Raw genomic sequence first — 15,283 nt, 5'->3', positions numbered from 1 at the left:
CGCATTGGATTGAATCAATTTATTTATTTATTATTTTTTTTAGACTGTTTCATTCATTTAGATGTGGTCTGGGCCCAAAACCTGTTGTAAATTATAAAGCCTGAAGAACACAGTTTTCCTTAGGAACGGCATATTTTCTCAAGGTACAGCTTTACTTCATAAATCAAACCAACTTCAAAGAAATTATTTGTATAAAAACAAGAATATTTCAGAAGTACCAAGGAATAACACTTTACAGTGAATACTAAAACCTTTTTCCTTTTACCACAACAACAATATTTAGATAAGTGCAATCATGTAACCAAAATATATTGGATGGATTCCTTTTAGTATTCATGTGGATGACTTCACACTTTTCATTATTTGGAGTCAGTTGCCACTTTTTGCACCATACAGATATGTTGTTTAAATCATTTTGTAGTTGTTTTTGATCATCTGATGACTTTATGAGACAGTAAAAGACAGTCACTTACAAACATTCGAAGATGGCTGCTCAGATTGTCTTCTAAGGTGCTTGTATAGATTAGGAATAGCAAAGGGTGTATAACACTTCTTTGGGGAATGCCAGATATCAGTTTTGTTTTACTGGACGACTTTCTGTCAATTACTACAAACTTTGTGGCCTTTGTGACAGGAAGTCATGAATTGAGTTGCACTACTGAGACGATCATCTATAGGCACACACTTTGATTAGAAGTTGCTTGTGAGAAATGGTGTCAAAAACCTTTTGAAAATCTAGAAATATGGAGTTGATGTGAGGTCCCAGCATATCGCACTCATTATTTTGTGTAAATAAAGAGCTAGTGATATTTCACAAGAATGATAGTTTCTGAATCTGTGTTGACTGTTTGCCAATAGATAGTTTTATTCAAGATAATTCATAATGTTCAAACACAGTATATGTTCCAACATCCTACTCAAATCAACATTAGTGATATAGATCTGTAATTCAGCAGTTTTCCTTTATTGAGTATTGATATGACCCACAAAACTTTCCAGTCTTTAGGTCTGGATCTTTCCACCATTCTAGCGGTCGTAAATGATTGCTAAGTATGGAGCTATTCTGTCAGCATACTCTGAAAGGAATCTAATTGTTATATTGACTGGAGGATTTTCCTTTAAGTTGCTTTGCTATGCCAAGGATATCTGCTTGTAAGTTACTAATTTTGTCAGTTGTTCTTGATTTGAACTGAAACATTCGTCTTCTTCTGTGAAGGACTTTCGGAAAACTGTGTTTGCTTTAGTGGCACTTTCATTGATAACATTACCATTGCTATCACACAGTGAAGGTATTGGTTGTGTCTTGCTGCTGAGGTACTTTACATACAATCAGAATCTCTTTGGATTTTCTGCCAGATTTCGAGTTTCATTGCGGAAACTATTAAAAGCATCTCACATTGAAGTCAATGCTAAATTTAGAGCTTCAGTAAAACATCACCAATTGTGGAGTTAGGCATTCTTTTAAATTTGGCATACTTTGTTTCACTGCTTCTGTAACACTGTTCTTAACTGTTTTGTATAACACTGTTTTGTATAACACAGGGAATCAGTACCATCTCTTGTTAATTTACTTGATATATATATATATATATATATATATATATACTTTAAATATGTCTGCTTGTGTCTGTATATGTGTGGATGGAAATGTGTGTGTGTGCGAGTGTATACCTCCCCTTTTTTCCCCCTAAGGTAAGTCTTTCCGCTCCCGGGATTGGAATGACTCCTTACCCTCTCCCTTAAAACCCACATCCTTTCGTCTTTCCCTCTCCTTCCCCTCTTTCCTAATGAGGCAACAGTTTGTTGCGAAAGCTTGAATTTTGTGTGTTTGTTTGTGTTTGTTTGTGTGTCTATCGACCTGCCAGCGCTTTCGTTCGGTAAGTCACATCATCTTTGTTTTTAGATATATATTTTTCCCACGTGGAATGTTTCCCTCTATTATAAGATGATGTGACTTACCAAATGAAAGTGCTGGCAGGTCGACAGACACACAAACGAACACAAACATACACACACACTATATATATATATATATATATATATATATATATATATATATATAACAGAGGGAAACATTCCACGTGGAAAAAATATATCTAAAAAGAAAGATGATGAGACTTACCAAACAAAAGCGCTGGCAGGTCGATAGACACACAAAAAAACACAAACACACACACAAAATTCTAGCTTTCGCAACCAACGGTTGCTTCGTCAGGAAAGAGGGAAGGAGAGGGAAAGATGAAAGGATGTGGGTTTTAAGGGAGAGGGTAAGGAGTCATTCCAATCCCGGGAGCGGAAAGACTTACCTTAGGGGGAAAAAAGGACAGGTATACACTCGCACACACACACATATCCATCCACACATACAGACACAAGCAGACATATTTAAATATGTCTGCTTGTGTCTGTATGTGTGGATGGATATGTGTGTGTGTGCGAGTGTATACCTGTCCTTTTTTCCCCCTAAGGTAAGTCTTTCCGCTCCCGGGATTGGAATGACTCCTTACCCTCTCCCTTAAAACCCACATCCTTTCATCTTTCCCTCTCCTTCCCTCTTTCCTGACGAAGCAACCGTTGGTTGCGAAAGCTAGAATTTTGTGTGTGTGTTTGTGTTTTTTTGTGTGTCTATCGACCTGCCAGCGCTTTTGTTTGGTAAGTCTCATCATCTTTCTTTTTAGATATATATATATATATATATATATATATATATATATATATATATATATATATATATATATACACTACTTCTTTGAATGTAAGCTGCATCTGATCTACACTTACATAGATACTTTGGGGAAGGAGTGGATACTGTCTTTTAGAATATACGAGGTGCTATCCAAAATTTACGGGACTGGTGCTGCCATCTGTTAAAAACCTTGCCTTTGGACTAATAGTCACCATCACCCTCGGAGTAGTTCCCATCCGCACGTACACACTGATCCCAGCACTTCTGCCACTGGTCAAACATTTTCTGGAAGTCCTGTTCTTTGAAGGCATTAATCACCGCCAGCAATGCTTCTTGAATCCTCTCTAGCGTGTCGAACTGACAACCTTTCAACTTGAGTTTGTTTTGGGAGTAGTGCAAAGTTGCAAGTTGCCAAATCTGGCGAGTACAGTGGGTGGAGTACAATCACCATGTTGTTTTTTTGCCAAAACGGTCCTGGCGAGCAAGGACGTGTGATAGGGCATGTTGCCGTGATGCAGCAGCCAATTCCCTTGACGCCAAAGTTCGGGCCGCCGTCGCTGCACGTTTTCATGGAGCTGTCCCAAAATGTCACAGTAGTATGCGGAATTTACTGTTTGGCTGGGTGGGACAAACTCTTTGTGCACAATTCCGTCGGTATCAAAGAAAACGATGATCATGCTCTTCACTTTGCTCTTCACCTGTCTCTTGGAGAGCCAGAGCTCTTCCACTGGGACAATTGTTGCTTTGTCTTTGGGTCATAACCGTAAATCCAGCAAGGGTCTCCATAGCACTTTTCCCGAGATTCGCACAGAATTTGATACACACGTACTGTTCTGTTCGCAGAACCATCGTAAAATTGCCACATACCAAACACAGAGTATTACGGAAATCACTGTGGACACGCAACACGTCCTCCCAGCTGAATGCCACTCCGCACACAGACTCGTCAGATATGCAGCTCCCGCCACCCAGCGGTGCAAAGATCTACCGTATTTACTCGAATCTAAGTCGCACTCGAATCTAAGCCGCACCTGAAAAATGAGACTCGAAATCAAGGAAAAATAATTTTCCCGAATCTAAGCCGCACCTGGAATTTGAGACTCGAAATTCAAGACGAGAGAAAAGTCTTAGACCGCACCTCCAAATCGAAACAAAGTTGGTCCATTGTAACATGAGACACAATTTAGGTCGAATGGATGAAGATACAGCTACAGTAGTTTGGTTCGAGTTGTAAGCTTAACACTTGAGATTTACAAAGCAGCCATTGATATGTATCAGGCGCTCCGTCCGTATTTATATGGGTACCCTTCCTTTTTCACATGCTTGGTCTGGTTTGAATCGATTGTTTATTGTGCTTTGATCTGATAAGTGCCGTTCTCTTTGTTATAGGTGTTTACGTCACTCTAAGCTCAAACTGCATTATTGTACTGTGTCATGCATTGTTTGTCACATTCTGATAATGAGTGTTTACGACCTGTAGCCGCTCGCGGTATGGCTCGCTTTTGTGCGCGCTACCGCCGCTTAAAAAAGAGAAAGAGAGAGAGAGAGAGGAATTGGCTCATAAATGATAGAAGATGTTCTGAACGAGAGTTTAGCGAAAAATTTTCTCCGTTTGAAAATCTTTGCAGACGCCTCTTTAGTACATTACATTCTTCACAGAAATTAGAGTCATCTTAGATTTAAAAATCTAGTCAGTTGCCGTGCTTCATTTCTGACTATCACTATTCAGCATAAGAACAATACGAATATAAACATGACATGATATTCTTCCGTGTTTGCTGTTGTCTCAGTCTAGTTTTGTAGTTTATTAGGCAGACAGGATTTAAATGAGATAGCAGCAAACACGAAAGAATAAACGGCATTATGTTTACATTCTTCTACCTTTTCTTTTAATTTTAATTAAACGCAGAGGTTTTGGTGCCAGTATATATCTTTGTGCCTGCAAAGCAGGCCTGTGTAGCGCTCATATATTCGACGGCAGAAGTAAGTTGTGGCGGCACCTACCAACATTTTTCAGAACTTCTGCTTACTTTGAACTCGATTCTAAGCCACAGACGGTTTTTTGGATTACAAAAACCGGAAAAAAAGTGCGGCTTAGATTCGAGTAGATACGGTACTACCCCTACTTTCCAGATGGCAGCACCAGTCCCAAAAATTTTGGATTCTATCTCGTATTTTGCATTTATTTTTGGTGGATTTGAATATTATAATATTCAGTCTTGCTACAACAATCTTGTGGTCACTAATCCCCATGTTCCCCATTATGCTCCCTATTTGCTCAGGATTATTTGTTGTTAAGCCATCAGGTATGTTTTTGCAACCATTTACATTTCGAGTGGGCTCATTAATGAATTATTCAAAATAATTTGCAGAGAAAACTATCAGTACAATTTTGGTTGACGTTTTATGCCAATGACCGATGTTAACCATGCATTTTAATCTATATATCAAAGGTAGATCGAAGTTGTCCCCAAATGTAATTGTGTGGGTGGGGTACTTGTTTGAAATGAGACTTAGTTTTCTTTGAACTGTGCAACAACTGTCATCAGAGTCTGGGATCGTTAAAAGAAGCCAATTATTAATTTAGTCTGGTTGTAAAGATAAACTCTACCCTACTGACTCACAGCGGCTAGAACATCTGTTCCAGTTTCGCTACAAGGTAAACTACTTCTAACAGCTCTAGATACTTCATCACCAACTGTACTTAAATCTGCTCTTTCAGAACACCATTAGGTCCATCGCAAAAATGTTAGCTGAACTTATCTATGGCTTTAACTAGCTTTCAGTACCTATAATGATTTGAGCTTCAGTGCTTTCTGTTGGCACTTGGATCCCTGGTTCTTCCAAACACAGCTGTGAGAGTTTACAACAACAGTATTGGCTATTGCTAGGTGTACCCTCATCCTGCATTTTCCCTACGTGCTTTGAGACTGGAACCTTTCCTGTAATTTTCTGAGATCCTCTAAGCTGAAAACCTGCCTAGTCCATTCCATACAGCCCCTGCTACCCATGTAGTTGCTTCGTATGGACAGTAGAACCCTGACATACTAAGTGGAACCTGAAAACCCACCACCCTATGATGTAAGTTGATGTAGGTTACAGAATTGTCTGAGCCTCTGGTTTAGACCCTCCACTCAGCTCTATACCAAAGGTGTGCACTTGGTCCTGTTGACGATGCTACAGATGGTGAGCTCTGCCTTCACCTCACAAGTCGAGACTGGCAGTCTTCAACACTTCAGATAGCCACCCAAAACTAGAGGGAATCTCTTCCAATGCAAAGTGACAGATATTGTTAGCACCTACATGAGCCACCACCTGTAGTTGGTTTCATCATGTGCTCTTCATGACAGCTGGAAGCACCCATTCCACTTCTGGGATGACCCCCAACCCCAGTGTGCACACAGAGTGCAGCTTAGACTTCTTCCCGTCCTAGGCAGCCATATCCCTAAGGATCTCGATTACCTGCCCAACGTTGGAGCTCACAACTACCAGTAATCCCACCCTCTGTAACTGTCCAAATCTTGCATATGAAGTGGCTTTTGAAACAGGGCAAGTGATTCCATCTGGCTCAGGTACTTCACCAGACACAGATAGTGCCTGAAATCTGTTATTCAGACGAACCAGAGAGGCCTCTTGATTCACACCCTGGGAAGTTTTTCATTACCTGCCAACAATCTCCCACTCGGCCATGGGTGAGGGGTCTATCTCAGTGCAGGCAGTAATGGGGGCAGCCACAGTAGTGGACCAATTGAGGGCACATGGGATGTGCTGGAGGACGTCCCTGAGAACGCTCCTGCCCCCACTGTAATGCCCATGGACAACAGACTCAAGCTGCATTACCAAAGCCAGCACTGCATGGAGAAATGAGCAAAGGGTCACCAACGTGACTTGTATCTGTAAACAGCAATCACAGTCCCTATCCACACAAAAGAAGGTGGCATTACACACTACACAGATGTTACAATGCAGAACTATTTTTGGTAAATACACGAACACACAAGAAAGAACAGTTTCATTATCAAATTTAGCACCACTATTCCTACATATGTTACAGGTCCCTAAACAATAGTTTAAATGATTGTCAATTACTAGTTAATTACAGAGTGAGTCCTAAAAATGGTACACATAAGCTGTTCTCTAGTTGGTGGCAAAGTTATGGCTCACTGGATCATTGTCCAGTGGTTTTACTTATAGAGGAGCGTATGAATAATTATTGAATTTTATATTTACATTTTGATTTACGCTTATCTAACTGAGCCAAAAAGTAATCTGTTTGACTTGGGGATTGGATGACTGGAAAAGTGATCAAATTGTATGGACCATATTGTGAATGCCCTGTCTACTCCTGTGACTCCCAGTTTCCACCAAATTTGGGTAATTTATGTAATTTTTTAGATTAAACAATGGAAAATCCAGGATGGAATGTAACAATATTATGAAAAGGATAGTTGTTACTCACCATATAGCAGTGATGCTGAGTCGCATATAGGCACAACAAAAAGACTGTCACATAATGAGCTTTCGGCCAACAAGGCCTTTGTAACACACACACACACACACACACACACACACACACACACACACACACTTACGCAGACACAACACACACACGTGATCACAATCTGGCAGCTGAAGCCAGCAAACTAATGTGTTTTCCTAGTAGAAGTAGGCACTTTTGTAATCAGAAAAATAAAAGCTACAAAAATAGATAAAGGAATTGTAGAAAGAAGTGGTGGTAAAAAATAAAAGGTTCTGGACGACAGAAACTTTAATTATGAGTGAGTTTTGAAATAGGAGGTTAAAAATAAAATATTTACTGAAAAGAGTAACTGGAGGACTTTCAGAATAGGTATGTCATTAAATTCAGAATAACGTACTAGCTTTCCCCATTTTACATCCCCATGTTGTTTCCCTGAGTTCTTAATCACAAATATATATTCATAAAAATTGTTTTCAAGTGAGTTAGTTATGTTGTTGTTGTTGTTGTCAGTAATGGAGAAATTATGTAGTGAGCCATAAAACTTTTTGAATTTCTACTTAAATATGTAACTGTTTTATGTAATTATCATTCAGAAAATAAGATAATCCCCCCCCCCCCACACACACACACACACACATTCACACAAGCAAGCACACCTCATGCACACAACTGCCATCTCCGGCAGCTCAGACTGGAATTCAGGTCCAACCTGCCGGAGATGGTAGTCATGCGTGCATCAGGTGTGCTTGCTTCTGTGATTGTGTGTGTGTGTGTTTTTTCAAGGAGCTCTTAACATGCACAATTACAGTTATTGGACACTTTTAATAAATAATGTTTCTGATACTGTTGACTCCTGGACAACATTGTGGATACCATACAGTTTCTTCTGAAATAAGGCTGACTTGTAATATGGTGAATCATCAAACAGCTGCACTTCTACTGACTCATTAGCAGCGTAGTTAACCTGAAAATTATGTAAGCTAAAACATTGTGAATGCTATTATTTTTGTTTTTGTACTTATTAACGGTTCTCCACGTCACACTTCTTCCATATTGTATTTTTCATGTATTTTTCTAGGAAAATCTGGACAACCATCCTTTGGCAGACTATTTCAGTATCCGAAATTTGACAGCAACAGTTCCTTAGCAAACAAGAGCTTCTTCCAGGTAATTTTATTTTCTGGAAATTAATGCGCTTGTTCTTTTTATGGTTTCAGAGTGTGAAGTGAAGATGGTCATCTGTATTACACTGTTAGATAGCTGTTGTGGTTTCTCCAAGTGCACATACACGTAAAGACATGGTGATCTTAATTATACAAAGCTGTGAACATTATCACATGTAACTAATATTAAAATCTTTTTAAGAATTCAGACTACAATAAAACACACAATTGATGTAAAACGAGTGTTTGGTGAAGCCACAATGTACTCCTCTTTCAGCATGTTGTGGAACTGTCTGGTTTTTCGTGTATTGTGATATATTCCCTAATAGCCAATTCTCTTTAGAGTCTGTTGGCAATTTTTTAAGGAAATGGATGTATTAGTTGCCCTGACAACAGACATTTCATTGATTACCTTCTTCATGAAAAAGGTGGCCTATGAGGAAATTATGATTGGTATATCACAAATAAAGCCTAAAAATACGTAATATATGCAAACATTGTCTCTTTCCAGTACAGCATCATAAAAGGGCAGAAGGCACAGACAATCTTAATATCCATTATTCTCCTGACAAAATGATTCATTTTAGACTACCCATGATTTGTAATTGTGTAGGACACCCAGTGGTACCAGAAATTAAGCTTCTCATTTGTACAAAGTGGCACTTGAAAACATACTCTGATATATGACCACCTTCATAGTAATTCAGTATATCGGTGTTACTGTCAGCATTAAAGGGCCTTTACTGTAGCACTGTCCACACAAATATTATTTACACTGACAGACTCTGATCAGAGCAGCAGAGTTACAAGTCTTTACTGTCACATTAGTTGTCCGTAGAGAAAGACGGAAAGAGGGTACTGCTAAGTGCAGCAGAGTTGAATTATAAGAGTGAACAGCATTGCAAAAACAAGTGAGCTAAGTGTATGTTTACTTTGTGAGTACAAATAAAACTGTAATCCAGATCCAAAGTTGTGTGTGTAGCAAAGCCAGTCAACGTGCAATGTTTTACCAGCAAAGTATGGTTTGTTGGTGGCTGTTTCATACAAGCCTGCGAACTGAAGACATGTTGTTGTGTGGCCGTATTTGTGCCACATCACTAACAGATCCATCCATTTCGGTTGTCGGCAGCGATAACCAGAAGCAGTTGGGCCGTGACAGCTGTGAGCTCTTGCCTCAAAGTATTGTAACCTGATCATATTAGAGTCTTCATAACAGGGTGCAAATGGGTCCATAATTGTCGTACATGTTAGTGAGTCACATATGTGATATTTAGTAAGGAATGCTTTTTCAGCACAATATTTGCTGGTAAATTCAGAAGCAGATTGCATCTTATAAGAGTTACACTGGAGAGGTTTGAAACTGATTAAGTTGTCACAGTTTCAAGAAAGATTTATCATAATTCTTGTCACAATTTTCAGTGTTGTTAAGGACCTCCTTTGTTTAATATTTGGCAACTGTAAGTCATGTAGTGGAAACATGACCATTTCTGTGTAATATTTAAATTTATGTTTTCTATGTGGTTTTGAATGTGAAGCCACCATCTTTGGTTGTCTCAAATAAATTCAAATGAGATGTATTTTCATGCATAGTAAATTTGGACATGTTGCTAAACAACTATTGATAAATTACTCTAGGAATATGATTTGGATACATCTAAGGCAAATATCAGCATGTATGAGGTGTGGTAAAAAAGTAATGGAAATTTTTTAATTTCACGGGCCTTATACATTTGATTTTCATAACTTTTCTTTAATCTTGTTGGTATACAAATTACTGATGTATGTTTGCATTTTCAGCTGTTTTGAGTTTTTATTGTTGACAATCAAAAATGATTATAGTTGTTTTTTGAGTGCTTGGATAATTTTTACTTACGAAAAAGATGGATCAAAGAATTTGCATTCAGTTTTGTTTGAAAACTGGAATAAAGTGCAGCACTGCCTTCAAAACGTTGATTGTGGCTTTCCGCAACTCTACTATGAGTAAGTCAGGAGTTTACGAGTGATCTAAATGTTTCAGAGAAGGTCGAGAAGATATTGAAGATGACGATGACAATGACTGCACTGGATGCCCTAACATGTCAGTTGCTGATAACAATGTGGAACAAGTAAACAAAGTGTTTCTGGAATATCACCATCAGAGAGGTTGCTAATGATGTCGGCATATCCTTTATCTCATGCCAAGCAATTTTTTGGGTTGTTTTGGGCATGAAAAGTGTAGCAGCAAAGTTTGTTTCAAAATTGTTGAATTTCAACCAAAAACAAAGCTGTGTAGATATTGCCCAGGAACTGCTGATGCATCTCGATAATGCCCCCACTAACGCCTCAATGCATGTTCATGATATTCTGGCAAAAACGTAACAGGTTATGTTGCCTCAGGCACTGTGCTCATTGTTCATGGCCCTCTGCAACTTCTTTCCAGTCCCGAGGTTGAAGAGAACTATGAAAGGACGTCATTTTGCCACCATTGATGAGATAAAAACAGAATGGGTGAAGCAGCTGAACGCCACAATGAAAAGTGAGTTCCAGAACTGCTTCCAAGATTGAAAAAAGAGCTGGCACAGTTGTGTTATATCTGAGGGGCATTACTTGAAAGGGGCAGAGTTGATATTGATGAATAAATAAAGATACCCAAAGAAAGAAAGAAAAAAAGAAAAGAATAAATAAAGATATTTTAAGAAAAACAATAATTCCCATTACTTTTTGATCACGCCTTGTACAGTGCGGATGGATAGTAGCAATCTCTAGCTTTCATGTCCTGAAAGTTGGCTGTTAGTGGATAGCAAATCATTTAATGTACCAGTTATTGGCTTTGAAGCTTCTCTTCAGATGAAAACTGCACAAATTCACAGAGTCATTAAAATTATTTTCTTTACAAAGAATTTTAGATTCATAAAGGTAGTTCAGTTTTCCCTCGTACTCATCCTTAATACCTGGTCTTTGCCATGTATTCGTTGCTGCACTAACTCAAGGGAGGATAGAACAAACCACTGCCTATGGGTGGTTTTGTAGGTCAAAACATCCTATTACATTGTTATAGGAGAAGGGATATTTGACTGTATGTCATACCACTTTAATACATCGGCATTTATTGTGAACCACAGTAAGAACTTTTTTAGTCAGGCTTGTTGTATCTGTTACATGAGAGGTGTTTGGTAATTTCTTGTATGTTCTGTTCCATAGAATTGTAGGAAACTAGGTGCTTAGTCACAGGTGGACAAATTGTCTACCTGTAATAACTATATCCGTGAACAATATTAGTGAAGGATGGATGTTGCTGTCCTGTGTTGTGACTAACCGAAGAATACTTTAATTTTGGATCATTTCTTGTCGATTGGGAATGGTTGACTCTCTCCAAATGAACTTCTTTTGGCACAGCAATAGTGAGTTTTGTAAATGTAAATTATGAAATAAACTTTGTTGTTGTTGTGGTGGTAGTCTTCAGTCCAAAGACTGATTTGATGCAGCTCTCCATGTTAGTCTAACCTGTGCAAGCCTCTTCATCTCTGCAACCTACTTCCTTCTGAATCTGTTTACTATATTCAGGTCTTTGTCTCCCTCTATGATTTTTACAGCCCACGCTTTCCTCCAATACTAAACTGGTGATCCGTTGATGTCTCAGCATGTGTCTTATTAATTGATCATATTGTGCCATAAACGTGTTTTCTCCTCAATTGTGCTCAGTATCTCCTTATTAGTTACTTCAGCATTTGTATGCAGCACCTCATTTCAAAAGCTTATATTCTCTTCATGTCTAAACTGTTTATTGTCCACAATCCAGACAAATACCTTCAGAAAAATCATATTAACACTTGACTCTATATTCAGTGTTAACACTCTTCTCTTCTTTATAAACGCTTTTCTTATCATTGCCAGTCTACATTTTATATCATCTCTACTTTGGCCATCATCAGTTATTTTACAAAACTCGTCTACTACATCTCATTTCCTGTTCTAATTCCCCCAGCATGACCTGATTTAGCTAGACTACATTCTGTTATCATTGTTTTGCTTATGTTGATGCCCATTTTACATCCTCTTCTCAAGACACTGTCCATTCCATTAAAATGTCCTTCCAAGTCCTTTGCTGCCTCTGACAGAACTATGACGTCATTGGCAGACCTCAAAGTTTTTATTTTTATTCTCCCTGAACTTTAATTCTTTCTCCATATTTTTCTTTGGATTCCTTTACTGCTTGCTAAATGTGCAGATTGAATAACACTATGGTTGGGCTAGAACCCTGTCTCACTACCTTCTCAACCACTGCTTTCCTTTCATGCCCCTTGACTCCAACAGCTATAGAAAATGAAATGTCCAACCATTCTTATTCATCTGTGTGAGGACAGTAACTCTTTTGCAAACAAATTTCAAGAGAAGATGTGTGTACCAGAAAACTCCTTTGAAGTACTGTTACCTTTCAAGCACAAACCCCAAAACTTTCTGTTGGCAGCCCTCAAAACTAAATGATAAATGAATCTGACTCTTTTTTGTAGGTGTCCAAATAAAAGTTGCACATTGCAAATAGGCTGTTCTGTATAAACATATTCCAGCAACACAATGTATGTTGTGTTTTTAATTTTCGCACTTAATATGCTAAATAGATATTACAGCGTATTAAATTTGAGAAGTTTGTGTGTTTACTAGCACAGTAATTCATATGTAGAGAATTTTCTAAGTCAAGACCTTTTCAGTATTTGATTATCTTTTACATCTTCAGTATGTATTTTCTATCGTTCTGTTTGATCCATGCTTTGGACATACTTGACTTTTACTCCCCCCTCCCCCCATATCTCTCTCTCTCTCTCTCTCTCTCTCTCTCTCTCTCTCTCTCTCTGTGTGTGTGTGTGTGTGTGTGTGTGTGTGTGTGTGTGTGTGTGCGCGCGCGCGCGCGCGCGTGCGTTCTGCCTTCTCTTTTTTTAAAGCATTCTCAATGTAAGGTCATCCTTACTATACAGTTAGTCATTGTCAAACTATTTTTTCTTTTTTTATAATTATAAATTGTAAAACATGAGATAACATATAATGCTATTGTGCATGTTCTGCATTCTTGTCTGGTTTCTTGCAGTACTTTTTGTTTCAGGCAAACTACCCACAGGCAAACTGGCATATCTGTCTTTGAGTGTTCACTCTCAACAATATCTGGAATATGCCTCCCAGTAAATAATAGGCAATTTTTATCATCGACTGTCTTTTCTGCTGGATTTTACTCTTGTGTGACATTAGCTTGAACAAGGTTTCACCAGATGCAGATGAAACTTTTTTCATGTTGTTACTACCTCATAAAAAGCATGACCATTAAAAATGCACAGGTCCAATGTGTGGAAAATGAATTTCTTGTACCACCTCAGTCTTCTTTACTGATTCGGCAAACTCAGTTGCTTGTCAGTGCCTCATACTCTAATTGTAAATCTACAACACAGTACAGTTTCTTGGTTATTTGACCAGTCTTTCTGTTAGTTTTTCCCCATCTTAAACTATTATGAGATATTCCAGATTGTCAAGTTTCACACTTCACTTTTATTGCCCCACTTCATGGCAAGCATTAAATCAGTGGACATAAACTTGGTTTCTTCTTCCAGAATGAGATTTTCACTTTGTGGCGGAGTGTGCACTGATATGAAACTTCCTGGCAGATTAAAACTGTGTGCCGGACTGAGACTCAAACTCGGGACCTTTGCCTTTCGCGGGCAAGTGCTCTCTTGCTTCAGTTCTTTCTTCTTGCTTCAGTTTGTGCTGTAGTTTTGGCATCTTGTGCCTGTTCTTGAGAACATCATGAAAAGTGGTTATCCCACAGTTCATAAGTCAGAGAAACAGGTCTGGGGTAGTTGTTGACACTAAGAGTGTGTCTCCATTCAGAATACAACTCCATGAGTGTTACCACAACACTCTCACTTTTCCCCAGTTTGTGGAAGCCAGATTTTGTTTTGCACCTGTCTACACAATAAATCCAACACATACGTCCAACATTCATACAGTACAAATATTTTTATTCTGAACCTAATTCTTTTGGGTGGGATATATTATTTGAGAAATAATCGCCCTTTGAAATGTAAGAGGTTTTTGTCAATGCACAGCTTTTGATATGGACAAACTGTGCACTGTGAAGTACTGTACAAACATTATCGACGATGCATCTATTGAAGCTTCCTGGTAGGAGACGAAGTTACTGGCGGAAGTGAAACTGTGAAGATGGGTTGTCAGTCACGCGTGGATAGCTCAGCCGGTAGAGCACTTGCCTGCGAAAGGCTAAGGTCCTGAGTTTGAGTCTCAGTCTGCCACACAGTTTTAATCTGCCAGGAAGTTTCATACCAGCACACACTCTGTGGCTGGGTGAAAATTTCATTCTGGAATGCTTCTGGTATTGAATAACCTGTCCCTGTCACTGGCAGAGTTGTAGCTGAAGTTAAGAATTCTCAGAATTAACTGAAAAAACCGTCTTTGAACATATTTTTACCAAGCGAGGTGGTGCAGTGGTTAGCACACTGGACTTGCATTAGTGAGGATGGCAGTTCGAGTTGGTGTCCGACCATTCTGATTTAGGTTTTCCATGATTCCCTAAATCGCTTCAGGCAAATGTCGGCATGGTTCCTCTGAAAGGACAAGGCTGACTTCCTTCCCTAGCATTCCCTAATCCGATGGGACAAATGAACTCAATGTTTGGTCCCCTTCCCCAAACAAACCAACCAACATAGTTTAGCTGAAAACTGAAATATCCAAAAGTAAGTCTTTGCACCAATAGTCACTAATTTTCAGCCTTTTCATGTGTGTCATGTCACAAGAAAACAAATAGTAATGATGGAATACAGTTCTTCCAATCTCCTTTCCTTCCATCATGTTAATCCAGCCTTTGACTAATATGCAAGACGTCCTGGATCACAGGTTCGAATTCAGTCACAGCTTAAATTTTGAATAAAAATCGTCAGCAGTGGCAGTTGAAGACTACTAGCATAAGAAGTC

At 38.8% G+C, this 15,283-nt stretch overlaps 1 protein-coding gene across 1 annotated transcript in view; it reads left to right on the top strand.

The window, feature by feature from the left end:
- LOC126194707 (eukaryotic translation initiation factor 2A) overlaps positions 1-15,283 on the top strand; it is a 180,383-nt gene that overhangs the window by 73,962 nt on the left and 91,138 nt on the right. The window contains exon 6 of the mRNA XM_049932946.1: positions 8,245-8,333. Coding sequence (XP_049788903.1) covers positions 8,245-8,333 — 89 coding nt within the window. The remainder of the gene's footprint in view (positions 1-8,244; positions 8,334-15,283) is intronic.

Source organism: Schistocerca nitens, chromosome 7 (genome assembly GCF_023898315.1).
Source record: "Schistocerca nitens isolate TAMUIC-IGC-003100 chromosome 7, iqSchNite1.1, whole genome shotgun sequence".
Lineage (NCBI taxonomy): Eukaryota > Metazoa > Arthropoda > Insecta > Orthoptera > Acrididae > Schistocerca > Schistocerca nitens.
This window is presented reverse-complemented; position numbering and strand designations above follow the sequence as displayed.